The following is a 21,633-nucleotide window of genomic DNA, read 5'->3' on the forward strand; positions in this document are numbered from 1 at the left end:
CTATTCTTAGTGCCTCCTTTCACTCCCAAAAGTGAGATCAATTGTGTATGGTCAGCTATCCAGTCTATGCAGTAAAGAGGGTGCTGGGACCCAGCCCTGACCCCCGCTGCTTGGGATTCCTGGCGGCTGTCCTTAGGCTCTCTCAAGGCCCAGCTTCCTGTTGGGGAGAACAGTGCCCACCCGATTTGTGGGTGAGGCTGTGAACGCTCTGTGTGGCCCTCTCCTTCCCACAGTCCTGGCTGGTGGCTTCGGAAGCCTACTGGGCCCTATGGAATGGAGACAGGGCATTTGCCCTCCAGCCTCCCAGAAGGGGCAGGAAGTGTGGCAAATAGATGTAATTGGTGTGAAGCCCACAGCCGCGCCTGGCATGTCTGTAGAGGGAACCAGTGACTTCAAGAGTGGAAGCTTGTCATCAAGATGGAAAAGGATGCGACCAGCATTTGGGGTGACCGAATGAAGATGGCCAAATGCCACTGTGCATCTCAGGAGGAGGCCCAGCACTGTCCTGTCCAACCCACCTGTACCCCAAACCAACCCTTCCCGAGACCCCTGGGAAGGGCTGTCCTGGAGTGTGGGTGGGGCACGAGGTGGCTGGCAGACACACCCTGGGTTGTGGTGATGGCGAGCAGGCTGTAGACCAAGACAAGGAGCGAGTCCTCCTCGGGGTAGCTCCAAAGAGCACTCAGCACGGCGGAGGTGATGGCTTGGTTACAGAGAGCCTTGGCTTCCGGGTGGTGCACCATCGCTGCTCAGGCCAGAGGAAGACGCCTGGGGTTAGCCCCACAGCTGGGGCGTGGGACGAGACACACGAGGCTCACAGGCTGGGGGATAGCATCTCTACTTTGCATGAGATGCAAGGTCTGAGATGCAAGGTCTTTGCAAGGAAAGCAAGGTCTGCCTTGTTCTCCTGGCCTAGAGCAGGCCTCCATGAATCCGTGTGCCCTAATGGAGTGAAGGGCTGGAGGGAAGCCCTGCCTGGCCAGGCCACCCATCCTGGTCCGTGGGAGCCGGCCAGGCAGCAGTGAACACAATTTCAACGTTGTATGGAACTCCAAACTTCAACAGTGAAACTGGAAAGGTGGGCGGGCATGGTGGCTCATGCCTGTAATCCCAGCACTTTGGGAGGCTGAGGTGGGTGGATCACGACATCAGGAGTTCAAGACCAGCCTGACTGACATGGCGAAACACGTCTCTACTAAAAATACAAAAATTAGCCAGGTGTTGTGGTGGGTGCCTGTAGTCCCAGCCACTCAGGAGGCTGAGGCAGGAAAATCGCTTGAACCCAGGAGGGGAGGTTGCAGTGAACCGAGATCGTGCCACTGCACTCCGGCCTGGGTGACGAGCAAAACTCCATCTCAAAAAAAAAAAAAAAAAAACTAGAAAGGTAACTAAATACTTTTTGTTTAAAAAAAAAATCATGAAAGCTAATTCAACTTTTTTAACAACCCAGGTCTCATAGGAGGCTCGGACTGTCAGCTCCAGCGTCTTCCATCAGGGCAGTGAAATCAACTCAGCACTGTCCTACCAGCCCCCTTCAGAGGATGCAACCCATCCTCCCTGAGGGCCACTCCAGAGGACCTCGTGTCCAGCTCCTCGCTTCATAGCTGGGAAACTGGCGGGAGCAGCAGGAACTTGTCCAGGGCCACAGAGCAGGCAAAAGGCAGACGTGGGTGGGATCCACATCTCTAGGCTCCTGGCCTATGCCCTCTGCCATCCAGGATGGGGTCCAATGAGCACAGGATGGTATGGACTGTCCAGAGGGTCAGATGCCAACCAGGTAACAGGTGGGGACGGAGCTAGGCCACCAAGAGTGTCTCCCCCATCTGGCCTGGCCCTGGCATCCACCTTGGCCTAGAAGGTGCAGCAGCAGGGAGCAGGGCATGGATTCCCCCAACCCACCCGGCCCGGTACCCACCTTGGCGCAGGAGGCATAGCTGCAGGAAGCAGCGCACAGCCTCCTTGACCCCACCTGGCCTGGTTTGGCACCCACCTTGGCCCAGGAGGTGCAGCAGCAGGGAGCAGGCACACAGCTGGATGTCAAGGACCCTGTCATGCAGCTGCATGGTCGTGACCACCACCTCCACCAGCTCCGGGCACCACGGCAGACCTGGCAGGGTGGGCGGCACAGGGGAGATTCATTTTGGGCCAGGTCAGGGGTGTTTAGAGCAGACCAGGGCCCCCAGAGGCTGGTGGGAGCCTGCAGGGCCCTAGGTGGATGAATAGAAGGGGGAAGGACAATGAGGATTAGTGCTAGGTCCGTGGACTGCATGCCATGTCTGCCACGGGTACATGTTCTGTGCTGCCCACAGCCCTGTGAAGTGGCCCCTCCCGGGACTGCCCTCCTTGTGCAGATGAGAAACCTGGGGTCAGTGGGATGAAAGCACCTGCTCTTCAGCAGTTTAGAACCAGCCAGTCTACTCCAGAGCCCTTGGCTGCAACTGCCTCGAGGGTGGGTGTGGGTGGGCTCCATCCACCCTGCCACTGTGCCAGGAACTGTTGTGGGCTGGGGACTGGGTGAGGGGCAGTGGCCAGGCAGCCATCCCTCCACTGTAGGCTCATGAGAGCAACAAGGATGAAGTCCTGGCACCCGGAGTGCGGAGCAAAGCAAGTGCCCCTCCCCACCTTTTTTTTTGGGGGGGGGGGACAGAGTCTCACTCTGTCACCCAGGCTTTTCTGTGGCATCATCTCGGCTCACCACAACCTCCCCCTCCTGGGTTCAAGCGATTCTCCTGCCTCAGTCTCCTGAGTAGCTGAGATTACAGGCATGCGCCACCACATCTGGCTAATTTTTGTATTTTTAGTTGAGACAGGGTTTCACCATGTTGGCCAGGCTGGTCTTGAACTCGTGATCTCAAGTGATCCGCCCACCTCAGCCTCCGAAAGTGCTGGGATTTCAGGCATGAGTCACTGTGCTCAGCTGCAAGCCCATTTCTAAGCAAGACTTGGAGGGAGGTGTGGTTCCGGGTGCTGGGAAAGACCGAGCCTTTGGGATGGGGCCCAAAAGCTTCCCTCGTTTCCCCAGGGAGGCAAAATCTGTCTTCCCAGGGACTCTGTCCTGGTCACAGCTGAGCTACAAAAGGGGTCAAAGAGGAGGAGGGGAGGGAGGGAATGGTAAATTAGGCCCATATGAGGCCTCTGCCACCTACTCGAAGGTCAGGGCTGGGCCTTGTCATCTCTGAGGCCTGAGCCACTGCAACAAACCTCAGTGGATTCCTAATCCAGGTCTGATGGATAGATGGACGGATGGATAAATGGATGGACGGATGGATGGATGGATGGATGGATGGATGGACGGATGGATGGATGGACGGATGGATGGATGGACGGATGGATGGATGGATGGATGGATGGATGGATGGATGGAGGGATGGAGGGATGTGTGAAGGTAATGTTCAGGCAGGTGAAAAAGGTTGAACGATTTTATGAAAGTATGTTCTGGCCGGGCGCGGTGGCTCAAGCCTGTAATCCCAGCACTTTGGGAGGCCGAGACGGGCAGATCACGAGGTCAGGAGATCGAGACCATCCTGGCTAACACGGTGAAACCCCGTCTCTACTAAAAAATACAAAAAAAAAAACTTAGCCGGGCGAGGTGGCGGGCGCCTGTAGTCCCAGCTACTCGGGAGGCTGAGGCAGGAGAATGGCGTAAACCCGGGAGGCGGAGCTTGCAGTGAGCTGAGATCCGGCCACTACACTCCAGCCTGGGCGGCAGAGCGAGACTCCGTCTCAAAAAAAAAAAAAAAAAAAGAAAGTATGTTTTGACACAAATGTTTTAAAAATTGGCCAGGCACGGTGTCTCATGCCTGTAATCCCAGCACTTTGGAAGGCCGAGACAGGCAGATCACTTGAGATCAGGCATTTTGAGACCAGCCTGGCCAACATAGTGAAACCACCTCTCTACTAAAAATACAAAAAATTAGCCGGGTGTGGTGGTATGCACCTGTAGTCCCAGCTACTTGGGAGGCTGAGGCAGGAGAATCACTTGAACCCAGGAGGCGGAGGTTGCAGTGAGCCAAGATCACACCACTGCACTCCAGCCTGGGGGATAGAGCAAGACCCTGTCTCAAAAAAAAAAAAAACAACAAAAAACAAAAAACCACTGCTTTTCCCAACACTCTCCATGAATAAGCAGTCACAACCTTTTTGAATTTGGTTTTGTTTTCTGAGACAGGGTCTTCTAGGCTGGAGTGCGGCGGCGCAAGCGTATCTCACTATAGCCTCGATTCCCTGGGCTCCAGCAATCCTCCTGCCTTAGCCTCCAGAGCAGCTGGGACAACAGACCTGTGTCACCACACCTGGCTAATTGTTTTTATTTTCTGTAGAAACAGGCTCTCCCTTTGTTGCTCAGGCTGGCCTCGAACCCCTGGGCTCAAGCAGTCCTCCCGCCTTGGCTCCTCAATGTGTTGGGATTACAGGCATGAGCCACTGTGCCAGGCCATGCATTCTTAATAGGTGGGCAAGTTGCTGTATCTATGAAAATTTAAAGTATTCACACCCTTGAACATTTACGAATCTGTGCTACAGAAACATAAGCGCACAGATACATATATACCAGGGTGTCTGTTCCAGTATCATTCATAACAGTGGAAACTGAGAGACAACTCACATACCCCTCATAGAGACAGTGGGGTACATGGGATGTCTATGGCTCCATTAAAATCATGTGAGGGCTGCTACGCCACCCATTCCCCTTCTCTGCTGCCTTCCCCAGGCGGATAGCAGAGACACGGGACGCTTCTGGGGACACATGCACACCTCCACGCTGCACTAAAGCACTGGCAAGGAAAGCCCAGGGTGAGGGCCAGCCCCAGCTCCCCGCAGGCCGGACCATAGCTTCTGCCCCTAGGGGAGCAGCTGGGAAAGAGGTGCAGGGTGAGGCCTACCTAGCTGATCTGCAGGCATTTTCAGAAGCCTCCTCATGGCCCTGAACTGGACTTCGGGCCAGCCAGAGAAGTTCTGCATGACCTCTGCAGGGACAGGAAGGCAGGGGAGGGACCTTTCTGAGGACCAGGGCCTCAGGGCCCTGTCTCTCGGCACCACACTGGCCTGGCTGCTGTGTGTGCATCCCCTCCTCGGATCTACAGGTTCAGGATGAGAGGGAGGGGCTGTTACCATCCCCACTTTACAGATGAGGCCACTGAGACCAAGCGACTTTTCCTTGATAGAACCCAAGTCTCTGTCTTGGAGCACACAAATAGTGGAGCGCACTTCCGCTCATCCTGGGCACATAGGAGGCACACAGGAAGTGCGCACTTCCGCTCATCCCGGGCACATAGGAGGCACACAGGAAGTGGTGCTGTGTGAGGAAGACGCCCCGGGACCACTGTGTGCCACCCAGGCTGTGGAAGCAAAAGCAGAGGGTTGTGGAAGGCGCGGGCAGTGACTCGGCCACTGAGCTACATGGAGGATTTGTGTAGCAGGAGTGGAGGGAAAACAGGTGGGGGCCAGGCTTTGGAGAGGAACTTTGTGTTATAGGTAGTTGGGAGCTATGGAGGGTATTTGAGCAGAGCGGTGTCCTGGGCAGTGTGTAGGGATGGATGGAGGGAAACTGTTCCTACCCACTGGTCGTGCGTGTGGAGCAAGGCCAGGGGCATAAATCATGAACCCTCTGGAACTAAACAACAGGATGCCAAGGCCATGGACAGGAGCTGTGTGTCCCCAGCATCACATCACCTAAAATGCTGGCCACGTTGCCTTCTAACAGCATGTCGGTGATGGACGCAGGCACCGTCTCCCGGTACAGGGTCAGAGAGATGCATGACGACTTGAAGGAGCCGCTCACGAAGGTGATGTGCACCACGTCCCTAGCAGAGGAGCAGAGAGGGCTGAGTAACCCAGCAGCGCCCCCTGCCGCCTCCCCGTGGGGCTCTCCCTCTGCCTCCGGCTCCGGGCTGCCCATCGGTGCGGATGCTGGACACTGACCTCACTGTTTTGGGATCCATTTGGCAGGGTCTCTCATAGTGTTCCCAGTGTGTCCGGCAAGCACCCCAGTAATTCCACACCCAGGGAAGTACTCCACGGAGGCACGGCCTCAGCTCATAGAGCTGGGGGACAGTTCCAGGCCCTGGCACTTTTGCTTTTGTGGTCCCCTGCCTCCATGGAAACATGAAAACCCAGATTTTACAACTGCATTGGCATAAAGACGGATATGACTCAGGCTGGATTCCTTGCTATAGTGTTGGGGGTTTTTTTTGTTTGTTTGTTTGTTTTTTGAGATGGAGTTTCACTCTTGTCGCCCAGGCTGGAGTGCCGTGGCACGATCTCGGCTCATTGCAACCTCTGCCTCCCGGGTTCAAGCAATTCTCCTGCCTCAGCCTCCTGAGCAGCTGGGACCACAGGCGCCCGCCACCGCGCGCGGCTAATTTTTTTTTCTATTTTTAGTAGAGACGGGGTTTCATTCTGTTGGCCAGGCCAGTCTCGAACACCTGACCTCAAGTGATCCACCCACCTCGGCCTCCCAAAGTGCTGGGATTACAGGCGTGAGCCACCGTGCCTGGCCTGGATTCTTTTTTATTTTTGAGATGGAGTCTCGCTCTGTCGCCCAGGCTGGAGTGCAGTGGCGCGATCTTGGCTCACTGCAACCTCTGCCTCCCGGGCTCGAGCGATCCTCCTGCCTCAGCCTCCCCAGTAGCTGGGAACACAGGCATGCACCACTATACCCAGCTAATTTTTTTGTATTTTTAGTAGAGACAGGGATTTCGCCATGTTACCCGGGCTACACTCGAACTCCTGAGCTCAATTGATCTGCCCGCCTCGGCCTCCCAAAGTGCTGGGATTAGAGGCACGAACCACTGCACCCGGCCAGTGTTATGTATTTACTTTTGTCTTCTGATTTTAAAATAAGTTAGAATGAAAATTTTAAAGGTGACCACTGTCTTTAGGAATTTTATTTTTTTTTCTTTTTTTTTTTTGAGACTGAGTCTGGCTCTGTCGCCCAGGCTGGAGTGCGGTGGCCGGATCTCAGCTCACTGCAAGCTCCGCCTCCCGGGTTCACGCCATTCTCCTGCCTCAGCCTCCCAAGTAGCTGGGACTACAGGCGCCCGCCACTTCGCCCGGCTAGTTTTTTGTATTTTTTAGTAGAGACGGGGTTTCACCGTGTTAGCCAGGATGGTCTCGATCTCCTGACCTCGTGATCCGCCCGTCTCGGCCTCCCAAAGTGCTGGGATTACAGGCTTGAGCCACCGCGCCCGGCCAGGAATTTTTTTTTTAACGTAGAATGAAAATTTTTTTCTGGAACCCTAAAAGTGTCGTGGGTCCTGGAGGCTGTGCCTCCTGTGCCTTCTGGGAGTCCGTCTGCTCCCTCCAGCGTTCAGAGAGGTGCATTCAGGATCACTCGACGCAGCACGGTTTGGGAGCGCCAGAACTGGGAAAAGCCCAGCAGTGCAGGGATCATCAGGGCGTCTGTGATGGAGTTCTTTGAGGTGTTACAAAGCCAACTAGTTGTGTTTGTATTAGGGTGGAGAGATGTTGAAAGATAAATCCATAGGTTAAAATAAACCCCGACCCTGAGCTCACTTTATCGTTATTCGATCCGAGGGGTCGATCTGGAGCATCCCGGGCAGAAGATTCCCGAAGGTTTCTGCATCCGGGATCTGCTTCTCCTCCATCGTCTTCAGGACGGTCTCCAGGCTGCCCGGGCTCTGGCGGAGGGACTTCCGCAGATACATGGCTTCTGTGCTCTGCACGGAGAGAGGACAGCTCTGTGCATTACCTTAAGTAAATGGAAACTAGGCCCCAGCATGGGCAGAGGGCGACCAGGGACCAAGAAATCCAGGAGGAGACCAGGGAGATCCAGGTGTGGCCACTGCCTACAAGAATGCCCAGAGACCCCAGGGGCCCCGAGCTCTTCCATAAGAAGAAATGGAGTTTCGGAGAAGCCAGCGGGTTGTCTCCCAGGGTAGAGTCCTGCCAAGAAGCCCCCTGATCTAGACCCAGCCAGTAAGACAGCATGCCCATTTCACAGAGTGTGAGCGTGTCCAGGGTCACGCTCCAGGATGTCACACAGCCTCCATAGTGGGAAGGCTCTCATTTCCCTGGGAGTCTTCCAAAGGAAGGGAGTGGCAAGGTGCTTCTCAGAGGTAGAGTCTGGGGGTCTGGGAGAGCATGAGGAACCTGGGCCCAGTCAGGTGTCTGTCCTTTCTGGGGACCTCGGTGCCTGCAGGTGGTGCTGCGGAGAAGGGGAGCTTCCTTGTTTGGGGCATGGCAGGCCTTCCCCACTTTCTCTTCTGCATATAGAGGGTAGGAAGCAACAGGCTGGACTTCCCTGCCTCCCTGCAGCCAGAGTGACCTCGGAGTGCTCACGGGGCCAGTGGGGCCCTCTGCCTCCCCTCCTTCCTGCCCACAGGCTGTGGCCATGGTGCAGGAGCCCCAGCAGGGATGAGAGAAAGAGCTACGTGCTAAGGATGTGCAGGAGGAGAGAAGGCGCCTCCACACTAGCCTGGGGCTTGTGCATGAGGCAGCCAGGTGTGTTCAGGCCCACGCTGGGTTTCCGTTGCTTACAACTCCGTGCAGCCTTCATGCTCACAAGGGCACCTGAACTTGGCTTTTTTCCATTAAGAGTCAGTGACACCACCTGGAGGGCTGCTGCAAGGGTCGCGTGGGATGGTCTGAATATTACCACTGCTGTCATCCTGCTAGAGCCCAGCAGGTGCTGCACATGCTGGGGGGTTCTGAGGAAGGCAGGCCCCCCACAGGTGGAGGAGGGGGCTCTGTGCAGCCTGCAGGGAGCCAGGGGAAGGGATGCGGAGGGGAGGCAGGGTGAGGCCAAGCCTTCTCCCCAGGCCTGGGTGCATGGGGAGCAGCATGTGGGGTATGGGGGAGGGAGGGCGGCTCACATCCATGAAGGAGCAGCTGGTCATGTCCAGAATGATGCAGCCCAGGGACCAGATGTCTGATTTCTGGCTGAAGGAGAAGTTGAGGGCTTCAGGGGCCATCCAGGACTTATGAAAGGGGTCTGTTGGTAAGAGCAAGGTGGGATCCCTGAGTCCTTCGTTCCTTGGGGGCAGGGGCTTGACAGAGTCATCCTGCCTAGCATTGTATCCCCTGTGGTGGCCCCTCACAGGCAGCTTGAAACACAACATGAGCCCTGCAGCTCCTCTTCTCAGAAGAGGTGGAGAATATTAACTGTGGGGAGGAAGAGGCCCCAGTCAGCAGGAGCTTTGCGTTAATCTGGAGCCACTGAAGCTATCCATCTTGGCGGGTGCCCACCAGGTTGGCCCGTAGGGGTGGTGTGTCTGTGTGCCCAAGATGGCTGTAGAAGGAGATGGAAGAGGCACGTGCCAAGAAACTGTGCACCCCTCTAAACTTCTTGCCCCTTCTAAATGTCAGGACCTTGGGGGCAAAGTTACAGTTGCTCTGCCCTACTTTCTAAACTGGAACCCCAGGCAGGGAGGCAAAAGAGCAGACTCTTCTGAGTCCATCAGTCCCTGGTTGGCCTCAGGCAGCCCCTCCTTCTCTGGACCTCCATTCCCCAGCCCAACAGTAAAGAGCTGGACACCAAGGACGTGTGCCATCTACACCTCCAATAGAAACAACCATCTGCCTGTCTGTTCACCCATCCATCCACACATACCCCATCCATCCATCCATCCATCCACCCACCCATCCACTCACCCACCTACCCACTCATTCACTCACTCACCCACCCATCCATCCATCTACACACCCACCCATCTACCCACACACCCACCCATCCATCCATTCATCCATACACCCACCCACCCACACATCCATCCACACATGCACCCACCCATCCATCCGTCTACCCACCCAACCATCTGTCCACAACCCATGCACTCACCCATCCGCCCACACACCCACCCCTCCAACCACACACCCATCCACCCATCCATCCATCTACTCACTTACCCATCAATCGATCCATCCATCCACTGACCCACCCACCTATCCATCCACTCACCCACCCACCTGCCCACCCACCCATCCACTTACCCACCCTCCCATCCATCCATCCATCCATCCACTCATCCACTCATCCATCCACTCACCCACCCACCCACTCATTCACTCACTCTCACTCATCCACCCACACACCCACCCATCTACCCACACACCCACCAATCCATCCATATACCCACCCACCCACACATCCATCCACACATGCACCCACCCACCCATCCATCTACTCACCTACCCAACCGTCCACAACCCATGCACTCACCCATCTGCCCATACACCCACCCATGCAACCACACACCCATCCACCCATCCATCCATCTACTCACCTACCCACCCATCCACTCACCCACCCATCTATCCATCTATCCATCCACTCACCCACCCACCTACCCTATCCATCCATCCATCCATCCACCCACCCACCTATTTATCCATCCATCCACCCACTTATCCATCCATCCATCCACTCACCCACCCCACCCATCCACTCACCCATCCATCCACTCACCCACCATCCACTTACCCACCCACCTATCCATCCATCCATCCATCCACTCACCCATCATCCATCCACTTACCTATCCATCCATCCATCCATTCACCATCCATCCACTCACCCATCCATCCATCCATCCACTCATCCACCCACGCATCCATCCATCCATCCATCCATCCATCCATCCATCCACTCACCATCCATCCACCCATCCACTCACCCACCCACCTAACCACACACCCACCCATCTCTGCACCCATCTACTCATTCATCTTTTGTCTACCAAGGACAGAGTGCAACCAGCCACTGCCACCCTGGGACTCTGGACTCTGGACTCCTCCTCTGTGGTTACTCTCTCCAGCCTCCTTTCTCCGGCCATCTTTTCGAAGGAACGAGAACTCGTCTCCCCTTGCCACCCACCCCAGTCATCTCCTGGGTTGTTTTAGGACTCAGTGATCCACACGCAGTTAGTGCGTGGCACCCACAGACCCTCCGTCCTGGCATTTTTGTTTCCTTCCTTCTGAAGCTTTCTTTTCCCTCCCTGAGAAGCAACATTTTCTGGGGTATCACAAACAACCACGACTTTGTTTCTCTCAAATGCTGGGTGTCTTTGGGGCCCTGCGCCTGGTGGTGGCACGCCTGCTCAGTTACAACCCAAAGGAGGTCTCTTTGGGGTCCACACAAGGCTAGGGCTTTGTGGGGACCTTCTGAGCAAACTGCTGTTTGATGTTGCCTCACTCCAGCACCCAGAGTGGCCACCACCGTCTGGATTCTAGGCGCCAACCCCCTCTCCCACGACTTAGGGGAGCCCCTGCCACCTTCCTCTGCACGGATATTCCATTTGGCTTTGTTCGTCATTAGCACGTTGGAGCTCAGGTCCTGCAGTTTGCAGTGGTCACTGCTGACGAGGATGATGTTGGAGGGTTTGAGATTCCTGAAATCAAGAGGGGGGTTCGCCTCTGGGTGCCAAGGGGCCACCTGGGCAGCCACCACCCCCGACCCCAGGTGGGACCAACGTGCGTGCTGAGCCTGACTCTCTGCTCCCTGCCCCACCCGGTTCTGAGGCAGCAGCCCACACCCTCCTCCCCTCCACAAAATGCCCCATCTCAGCCTACTTTTTAAGCAGTTGTTTCTATGTACAGAAATGTACTCAATTATTTTTATTTTTATTTTTTTTTGAGATGGAGTCTCGCTCTGTCGCCCGGGCTGGAGTGCAGTGGCCGGATCTCGGCTCACTGCAAGCTCCGCCTCCCGGGTTCACGCCATTTTCCTGCCTCAGCCTCCCGAGCAGCTGGGACTACAGGCGCCCGCCACCTCGCCCGGCTAGTTTTTTGTGTTTTTTTAGTAGAGACGGGGTTTCACCGGGTTAGCCAGGATGGTCTCGATCTCCTGACCTCATGATCCGCCCGTCTCGGCCTCCCAAAGTGCTGGGATTACAGGCTTGAGCCACCGCGCCCGGCCTGTACTCAATTATTTTAAACCGGGGGAAGAATCTCCAACCACAAGTAGGAACACCCCCAACACCCGGAAAGGTCCCTGGGTTGACATGTTCACCTCCTTAGATAGCCCAGCGATGCATTTGACTGGGTATTGATTTTTGGCCATTGTGCAATGTCCAGTGACATGACACTGAATGTGGAATGTGAAGCATTCCCTTTGTACATATGGTCTGCGTGGTGTGTGTGTGTGTGTGTGTGTGTGTGTGTGTGTGTATCTGTGTGTTTTAAGTCAGGGTTGCCCAGGCTGAAGTGTGGTGGCACGATCATAGCTCACTGAAGCCTCAAGCTCCTGGCTTCAAGCAATCCTCCCACCTCAGCCTCCATGTTGCTGGGACCACGGGCATGTGCCACCAGGCCCAGCCACATGGGTTCCCTCTTCCTCTTTAAATAAGATATTGGTGTTCAGAATTGGAGCCATCTCCCAGCCCCTTCAGACCGTGGATTCTCCAGCCTGATGCTGTGCCGCTGGGTGGTCAAAGGCTCAGCAGGGCCCACTCAGACAACACCGGCGCCACGACAGGCAGCCTGGTCTCTCTTCCTGGCAGGGCTGTTGCCTCCTTCCTTTCCATGAACTCTAGAGCAGCCCGCCTGGCTAGTGCACACCCCATGCAGCTGTGCGTGTGCACATGGCTTGAGACCACTTGGAAGAGCCTCTTTTGAGCCTGGGAGGAGGTCTGGAAGGTCCCCATCCTATCCTGGCTGCACTGGCCCAGTGCGCCTTTCTCCCCAGGTCCTGCCCACGGGCACTGGCACCCGAGTGGCCTCAGTGCCTTTTCTCCCGAAGCAGCCCACCAGTCCAGGGAGGTCAGGGGCCCCACTCACCTGTGGATGATGTCCAAATGGTGCAGGTATTCCAGCGCGTCCAGCACCTGGCCCAGCACATTCTGCATCCACTGGGGGAGAAGCAGGGGGTGCCAGGATGGGAGGGGCGCCCTGTGCTGCTTTCGGGGGGTGACACTCAGAGCAGCCAGCAGGAGGGTGGTGTTTTCTCTCCCTGCATCTTGAGACAGGCCTGAAGCCAGCCAAGCGCTCAGGGTGGAGGAGGCTTCAGTGTGGTGGCTCTCCAGATGGTAAAGCCGCGGCGGCAGCCAGAAGGACTCTGAGTTTCCAGACTCCACACTGCTGTCTCTATACCAGAGACCCCGGGTGCTGCAGGGCCCCATCCCTGCACCCCACCCTGCGGCCCGCACTGCCCCACACTTGCCGGGAGCTGGAGGCAGATGGGCCTTGCGGGTATGGGAGGGGTGGAAGCCTTCAGTGCCTACACGAGCTCGTTCCTCTAAGTCATTCTAATGAAAAGAACCCTGAGAGAGAATGCTGGGAGTGTTCGGCGTCAGAGACAAGCTCCATCGAGTACTCAGGGCGGTGGTTCTGAAGCTGGGCTCCTAGGGTCCCTGGATTCAGGGCCACCCTGGGGTGTCAGAGAGGGGCTGAGGGGGCAGGACGTGAGCATCCTCCCACTCTCCCCAGTTAGAGTAGGTCTGCTGCACTTACTGGGTTTCTGGGAACATTTCGTGTTTTAAGGGCTTCACTCAAAGTCTGAAACCCACTTCGGGCCTGCCTCTGAGGCCCACGGTAAGAGAAGAGCTGTGTGCCCCGAAGAGCCCCTCAGGGGCACATGGTCCCACCAAACACCGTTTTCAGGGTAAAAGCAGGCAGCATTCTTCTGGGGGAGATGAAAGATCTAAATGCGAAGGCAAAAACGACCAAACTTCCAGAACCGAGGAGAGTATCTTCATGACCTTGGAGCACAAAAGGCTCCCTAAACTCCAAAGGCACTAACCATAAGAGACAGCATTGGGAAAGCGAACTTCATTACAGTTAGGACTTTCTGTCATCAAAAGACATCATTAAGAAAGTGAACTGGGCCGGGCGCGGTGGCTCAAGCCTGTAATCCCAGCACTTTGGGAGGCCGAGGCGGGCGGATCACGAGGTCAGGAGATCGAGACCATCCTGGCTAACATGGTGAAACCCCGTCTCTACTAAAAATACAAAAAACTAGCCGGGCGTGGTGGCGGGCGCCTGTAGTCCCAGCTACTCGGAGGCTGAGGCAGGAGAATGGCCTGAACCTGGGAGGCGGAGCTTGCAGTGAGCCGAGATCGCGCCACTGCACTCCAGCCTGGGTGACACAGCGCGAGACTCCGTCTCAAAAAAAAAAAAAAAAAAAAAAAAAAAGAAAGTGAACTGGTCGGGCGCGGTGGCTCACGCCTGTAATTCCAGCACTTTGGGAGGCTGAGGCGGGCGGATCACTTGAGGTAAGGAGTTCGAGACCAGCCTGGGCAACATAGTAAAACCCTGTCTCTACTAATAATACAAAAATTAGCTGGGTGTGATGGTGGGCACCTTTAGTCCCAGGTACTTGGGAGGCTGAGGCAGGAGAATCACTTGAACCGGGAGGCGAAGGTTGCAGTGAGCCGAGATCGTGCATTGTACTCCAGCCTGGGCGACAGAGTGAGACTCCATCTCAACAACGACAACAACAAGACTGACACAGTGAAGCGCTGGCCGCCATGTGGACTGGGAATGCTCACAGCTTGTGAGAGTAAACATGGGGCCAACCAAACCACGTTGGAAATCTGTTTGGAGCATCTACCAAAGCTACACACACACCTATTCTACGACCCAATAATTCCACTCCCAGGTATTCATCCCAGAAAAGTGAGTGCCTTCCAGCAATGCTCATAGCAGCCTTATTCACAATGGCCCCAAACTGGAAGCAGCCCAAATGCTTATCCACACAAGACTAGGAAACCAGCCTGCCGGGCGCCAGGCAGCAGAGTGGCAGCAAGCAATGAGCACAGATGATTTGCGGGTGCATGCAGCAGCTGAGGGAAGGAGACCAGACAGGAGCGTGCGGCATGCCGGAGGAGTCCATTTACGTGAACTTCAGGGACCGACTGGCAGAACAATCTGGAATCATGGTCACCAACTGGGAACCTTCTGTGGTTAGGAATGCCTTCTGCCTTGATCTGGGTAGAAGTTGTATGAGTGCATCAAACTGTGCACTTAAGATCTGCACGCGTCCTAGGGTGCAATGCCTCGAGGCATACATTTAAGAAAAAAACAAGGCTGGACTCCATGGTGCCTGCCTTCCCGCTGTCACTTTGCCCCGAGCTGCAGGGCCTGTGTCACAGGTCTAGGTGGCCCCCAGGCCTGGTGCCCAGAGGATCTTACCTTAGAGTCAATGATTTCCTTTGCCTTCCTCTTATCCTCAATGACCTCCTGGAAGCTGAGCTTGTTGAACTCCATCACCAGGCAGAGGTACAGAGAAGAGATCTGCTGGGACAGGAGGCCCTTATCCAGGCGATGCCCAGGACCCCATGCTTCTACAGGCTCGCCTGCTTCAGGGCCTCCCTGCACTCAGCTGCCATCCGCAGTGGTCATGGGAGCACTGCCCACTGGAGGAGGCTACAAGCCCCTCCTGCCCCACCTTCAGTTTCCTCTCTCTCCTCTCCCCATTCCCAGGCCCCACCCCCACTCCACACTCCATCCACACCAAGCTACTTGGACTTTCCCGAAAGCTGCACTTGTCCCCTGGCCACTGCACACCTGGACCCCTCTGCCTGGACCACTACCTACCCCCTTCATGGGGATAACTACTCACCCTTTAGGGCTCAGCTCAGATCCATTTCCTCTGAGGAGCCGGACCTGGCCAGAGCCCCAGCAGACCGGGTCAGGGCCCCCAGTTCTGTGCTCCCTCCCATAGGGAAATGTCCTCTTGGCTTCTCTGCACCCTCCTTGAGAGCATCAGTGGGTGCTCAGAAACATCTCTGGGAGTGCATGCCGTGAGGTCCCCTCCCTGAGACCCAGCTGGAGCAGAAGGAGCATGTGAGGGGCCTTTCCTGCTCAGACCCGGGATTGTTGGCCCCAGGTGGGAACGCCAGTGTGGACGTCTCATGCAGGCTGGCGCCCGGCAGAAGGCTTCTCGGCCTCTCTTTACCTCCAGCACCCCTTGTGCCTTCTCAGCCTCCCGCTGTCTGCCTCAGACACATTGGAAGTGACTGGAAAGCTCCAGGCTCCTTGTAAAGACAAGAAGTCATCCAGCCTACAGGACCCGGCTGCTGGACCTGAGTCTCTGTCCCCAGTCAGCTGTTTACTAGCTTTGTGGCCTTGGAGAGCTCCTGAACGAGAGCCCTAGGCCCCATCAGGAGCACAGGGACCGTGCTTCCTGCCCTGCAGCCCTCCTGGCACGTGCTGATGGATGTGGTGCTGGTCAGTAAGCTGCACCGGGGCTGCAGGAGGAAGGGGCGCACAGGCCCAGGACAGCACTTGCGTCGGGTGGCTGTGGAGACGGGGGTCAACTAGCTCCTTCCATGAAAGTAGAAACTCTGTCATCAGAGGCACAGGCTCACCAGGACAAGCTCGGTGGCTGTGTGCAGAGCCCGGGAATCAGGCCCACCTCGCCTGGCCCTCTGACTTGGTCACGTACTAGCTGGGTAAACTGGAGCAACTTGTTTCTGTTAGCCTCTGTCTCTTCTTCTGTCAAATGGGTTGAGAACCCCTCCTGGCCAGGCATGGTGGCTCAAGCCTATAATCCCAGCACTTTGGGAAGCTGAGGCGGGTGGATCACTTAAGGTCAGGAGTTCGACACTAGCCTGGTCAATATGGTGAAACCCCGTCTCTACTAAAAATATAAAAATTAGCTGGGCGTCATGGCACGCACCTGTAATCCCAGCTACTTGGGAGGCTGAGGCAAGAGAATCGCTTGAACCCGGGAGGCAGACGTTGCAGTGAGCCAAGATCATGCCATTGCACTCCAGCCCGGGGGACAAGAGCGAGACTTTGTCTCAAAAAAAAAAAACTCTAATGAGGTTGTTGGGGCTCCTACAAGACCATGCACGGAAAGCCCCCAGCATGGTACCTGGCCCCGGTGACTGTCAGGTCAGGTATGGCCACATTTAGAGTCACTGCCATTGCCACACGAGCTATTCTGACGGTGGGGGGTGGGCGTGCTCTGGGCTCACTCGGCTTGGTCCCACAGCCCACCACGCGGCGGCTGCGCCCGTAGACGTCAGCTCTGACCCACCTCCCCATTCCACGTGATGAACAGCTCCCGGTACACAGAGATGTGGGCGTGCCGCAGCTTCAGCAGTGGCATCAGCTGCCAGGATGAGAGCACAGGAAACAGAGAAGTCAGCGCCTCTTCACGCCTTTCTCAGCTCGGGCTTCTCTGTCACACATCCCAAGAAACATGCAAGCCTCGGGCTCTGAGCCGGGCCGGGGAGCGGGCTCAGGGAGGCTGCACGGTGGTTAGGAGCCAGGCAGTCCGATGTGAGTCCTGTCTCCAGCATGTGCTGGCTGTGCTGGGCGACTGGGCCTCATATTGTCATCTGAAAATGGGGGTCCCAGTGGAATCTGCCTCACAGGGATGCCACGGGGACTGAGTGAGCTGTGGCAGGCAGTGCCAGGAAGGTGGGGATCAGCCACAGCCAGGGCTGGCCGGAGGAGGTGGTGCAGCCACCAGGAGGTGGGCCCACGGAGAGGTCCCAGTGCCCCCTGCCCTGGTGGAAAGTGCTTTGAAACATGCCCAAACAGGAGCAGACAGGGCTGCCTTAGAGACGTGGAGCCAGACAGACAACTGCTTGTGGTGGAAGGTTGGGTGTGAAAGGAGCTGGCCTAGTGGGCTGTGGAATTGAATCAGCAACAGGAAAAGCCATGGCGGCGTGGGGCTCTGGGTGGGCCCCCATGCTCTTTCTTCCCATTTGTTACCGAGTAGCCTGGGCCCACCACTGTGCTTCAGTCACACTATACACCGAATAATGTTTGCTGGCCAAGCTGCAGAGCCAGCAATTCCAGAAGACAAACAAGTGACCATGAGATAGGAAGGGACACCTTCAAGCTCGTGGGAAATTCAAGAAACACAAAAAAAAGGCTACTCAGAGGCTTTGCCAATCAAACCGAAGTGCAGCTGTTATCGCTATTATTGTAAATGACTATGTTACTGCTGGGCAGCTCTGAATGGTAGAATGAAGGATAATTTACATTTGCTTTGTTAAACAATTCTGGTATGGGCGTGGTGGTACATGCCTGTACCCCAGCACTTTGGAGGCTGAGGTGGGAGGATTGCTTGAGCCCAGAAGTTCAAAATTAGCCTGGGCAAAATGGTGAGACTCCATTGTTATTAAAGAAAAAAAAAAGGTAAAAGCAAAAGAAAACCCAATTCTGTATTTAAAAAATTTTCTTCTGTAATTAATACTTTTATATTGAAGAAAAAATATTTAAAAAACAGTTATTGGTAGATTAACCTAGGGACCTGGCCAATATTTATTTATTTTTGAGACGAAGTTTTGCTCTATTGCCCAGGGTGGAATATAATGGTGTGATCTCGGCTCATTGTAACCTCCACCTCCCAGGTTCAAGCGATTCTCCCGCCTCAACCTCCCGAAGTAGCTGGGATTACAGGCACTCACCACCATGCCCAGCTAATTTTTTTGTATTTTTAGTTGAGATGGGGTTTCCCCATGTTGGCTAGGCTGGTCTTGAACTCCTGACCTCAGGTGATCCACCCGCCTCGGCCTCCCAAAGTGCTGGGATTACAAGCGTGAGCCACTGTGTGCAGCCCAATATTTAAACTTTATGTTCTCTGGGAATATATGTTCTAAGTTGTTGGCACCTGCATTTAGCAGTGAGTGTTTGGGGCATGGCCTCCCTTCACGACCTGGGGCTGCTGGCTTCACAGCTGAGGCAAAACTGGTGCTGATGCTCTGTCCCTCCCTCCAGCCTTCCCTTTACCCAGGCACTCAACAAGAAGGTACAGAACACAGTCCGTTTATGCTCCATTGAGCTCTTCTAGAGGGGAAACCACCCTGAGAGTTACCTCCTTCAGGGCCTGACTGGCTTGATGGTCATCCATGCATTCCACCTGCAAGGGCACAAGAGCATGAGCTTAATAAACATGTAGCAAATCATCTCCATTATCACCACCATCACCACCACCACCATGACCATTACCATCATCACCACAACCACCACCTCCACCACAACCATCACCATCATTACCACAACCACAACCATCACCACCATCACTGTCACCATCACCACCATCATCACCATCATTACCATCATCACCATCACTGCCATCACCATCATCACACCACCACCACTACCATTACCACCATCACTCCATCACCACCACCATCACTGTCATCACCATCATTAACATCATCATTACCACCACCATCACCATCACCATCACTGCCATCATCACCATCATTACCATCATCATCACCATCACCACCATCATCACCATCACATCATCACCATCACCACCATCATTACCATCATTACCATCACCGCCATCGCCATCATTACACCACCACCACCCCCATTACCATCATCACTCCATCACCACCACCATCACCACTATCATCACCATCATTAACATCATCATTACCACAATTACCACCATCACCATCACCACCATCATCACCATCATCATACCACCACCACCACCATTACCATCATCACTCCATCATCACCACCATCACCATCACCACTATCACCATTATTACTATTATCACCGCCATCCCCACCATCATTACCGTCATCCCCATCACCATCATCACACCACCACCATTACCACCATCACTCCATCACCACCACCATCACCATCATTACCACCATCATCACCACCATCACCATGACTGCCATCATCACCATCACCATCACCACTGTCATCACCATCATCACCATCATCATCCCCATCACCATTACCATCACTCCATCACCTCCACTGTCACCATTGCCACTATCATCACCATCATAACCATCATCATTACCACCATCATCACTGCCATCACCATCAACACCATCATCACCATCACACCACCACCATTACCACCATCACTCCGTCACCACCACCATCACCATAATTAACATCATCATTACCACCATCATCACCACCATCACCATCACTGCCATCATCACCATCATTACCATCATCATCACCATCACCACCATCATCATCACCATCACCATCATCATCACACCACCACCATTACCACCATCACTCCATCACCACCATCACCATCACCACTATCATCACCTTCATAACCATCATTACCAAAATCACCATCACCACCATCATCAGCATCATCACACAATCATCACCATCATCAAAATCATTACCATCATCACCACCTTCACCATCATCACACCATCACCACCACCACTATCATTACCACCATCACACCATCAACACCACCGTCATCATCACCACTATTATCCCCATCATCATTGCCATCACCAACATCATTACCATCACTATCACACCACCACCACCATCACCATTACACCATCACCATCATCACACCATCAACACCATCGTCACCATCACCACTATCATCACCATCATTACCATCATCACCACCATCATCACCATCATTACCACCATCACCATCACACCACCACCACCACCACCACCATCACACCATCACACCATCACCACCACCATCACCATCATCACATCACCATGACCATCGTCAGCACCACCATCACCATCATCGCACCATCACCATCACACCACCACCACCACCACCACCATCACACCATCACCACCACCATCACCATCATCACATCACCACGACCATCACCAGCACCACCATCACCATCATCACACCATCACCATTATCATCACCATCTAGCTGCCACCACCATCACCACCACTACCACCATCATTGCCACCTCCATCATCACCACCATCATCATTATTTAGCAGGAGTGACAGGCTCCCACCATTCCTGCCCCCACCATATGGCACAAACGGAAGATATTCCTAAGGCAGAGATCTAAAAATACTTAGAGCAATGAGAACATCTCTGCTCCTGTTGCAAAGATAAGTTTAGGACAGCATAATATAAATTCCAAGAAATCAGTAAAGGATCCATTTTCAGACCATCTTTAAACAGGAACATCTTGTTCTGGTTGAGAAAGCATCAATCGCACCACTTCATTCCTTACCCACATGGGGAAGGTTGTCTCCATGCATGGAATGTGCAGTGCTCTTCTCTCTTTCCTGTGCCTTCTCTGGGTGGAGGTGGGGGGGACATGGAAAGGGAAGGGTACCCGGTGGCAAGGGAAGCACAGAGCTTTGAGTCTACAGCACGCTTGGTGGCACAGGCCCTAGGTGTATACTACCACTGGCTCTAATACCAGATCTTCACCCAGAATGTTGCTCAAAAGACTTATGAATGAAGTACTCTTATAATGGGGTGATTGCAGACCATCATGTAAAGTTAGTGAATTGTTCCCAGATCTATGGAGAGACCTGAGATGCCAGTGGCACTGTCCCGTGGAATCCAGGGCAAAGACACTGTGTGAGCCTTCCTGTCTTCCTTTCCTCCTGTCCCAGGGGGCATATGAGGAGGTGAAGTTGGCCAAAACATATAGAAAGGCTTGAAAATGCTACATCGTGGCTGGGCACAGTGGCTCACGCCTGTAATCCCAGCACTTTGGGAGGCCGAGGCGGGCGGATCACCTGAGGTCGGGAGTTTGAGACCAGACTGACCAACGTGGAGAAACCTCGTCTCTACTAAAAATACAAAATTAGCCAGGTGTGGTGGCGCATGCCTGTAATCCCAGCTATTCAGGAGGCTGAGGCAGGAGAATCACTTGAACCTGGGAGAAGGAGGTTGCAGTGCGCCAAGATCACGCCATTGCACTCCAGCCTGGGCAACAAAAGCGAGACTCCATCTCAAAAAAAAAAAAAAAAAAAAAAAAAAAGGC

The 21,633-nt window shown here is 54.5% G+C and overlaps 1 protein-coding gene across 1 annotated transcript in view; it reads right to left on the minus strand.

Annotated features, from left to right (window-relative positions):
• The window catches only part of STKLD1 (serine/threonine kinase like domain containing 1), a 30,782-nt gene that overhangs the window by 3,512 nt on the left and 5,637 nt on the right, over positions 1-21,633 (minus strand). Inside the window, exons 3-13 of the mRNA XM_025358593.1 lie at positions 18,728-18,772; positions 16,937-17,011; positions 15,085-15,186; positions 12,733-12,803; positions 11,230-11,345; positions 8,832-8,950; positions 7,513-7,676; positions 5,671-5,801; positions 4,881-4,964; positions 1,991-2,107; positions 605-745 (exon numbers count right to left, since the gene is read on the minus strand). Coding sequence (XP_025214378.1) covers positions 605-745; positions 1,991-2,107; positions 4,881-4,964; positions 5,671-5,801; positions 7,513-7,676; positions 8,832-8,950; positions 11,230-11,345; positions 12,733-12,803; positions 15,085-15,186; positions 16,937-17,011; positions 18,728-18,772 — 1,165 coding nt within the window. The remainder of the gene's footprint in view (positions 1-604; positions 746-1,990; positions 2,108-4,880; positions 4,965-5,670; positions 5,802-7,512; positions 7,677-8,831; positions 8,951-11,229; positions 11,346-12,732; positions 12,804-15,084; positions 15,187-16,936; positions 17,012-18,727; positions 18,773-21,633) is intronic.

Source organism: Theropithecus gelada, chromosome 15 (assembly GCF_003255815.1).
Source record: "Theropithecus gelada isolate Dixy chromosome 15, Tgel_1.0, whole genome shotgun sequence".
Taxonomy (NCBI): Eukaryota; Metazoa; Chordata; class Mammalia; order Primates; family Cercopithecidae; genus Theropithecus; species Theropithecus gelada.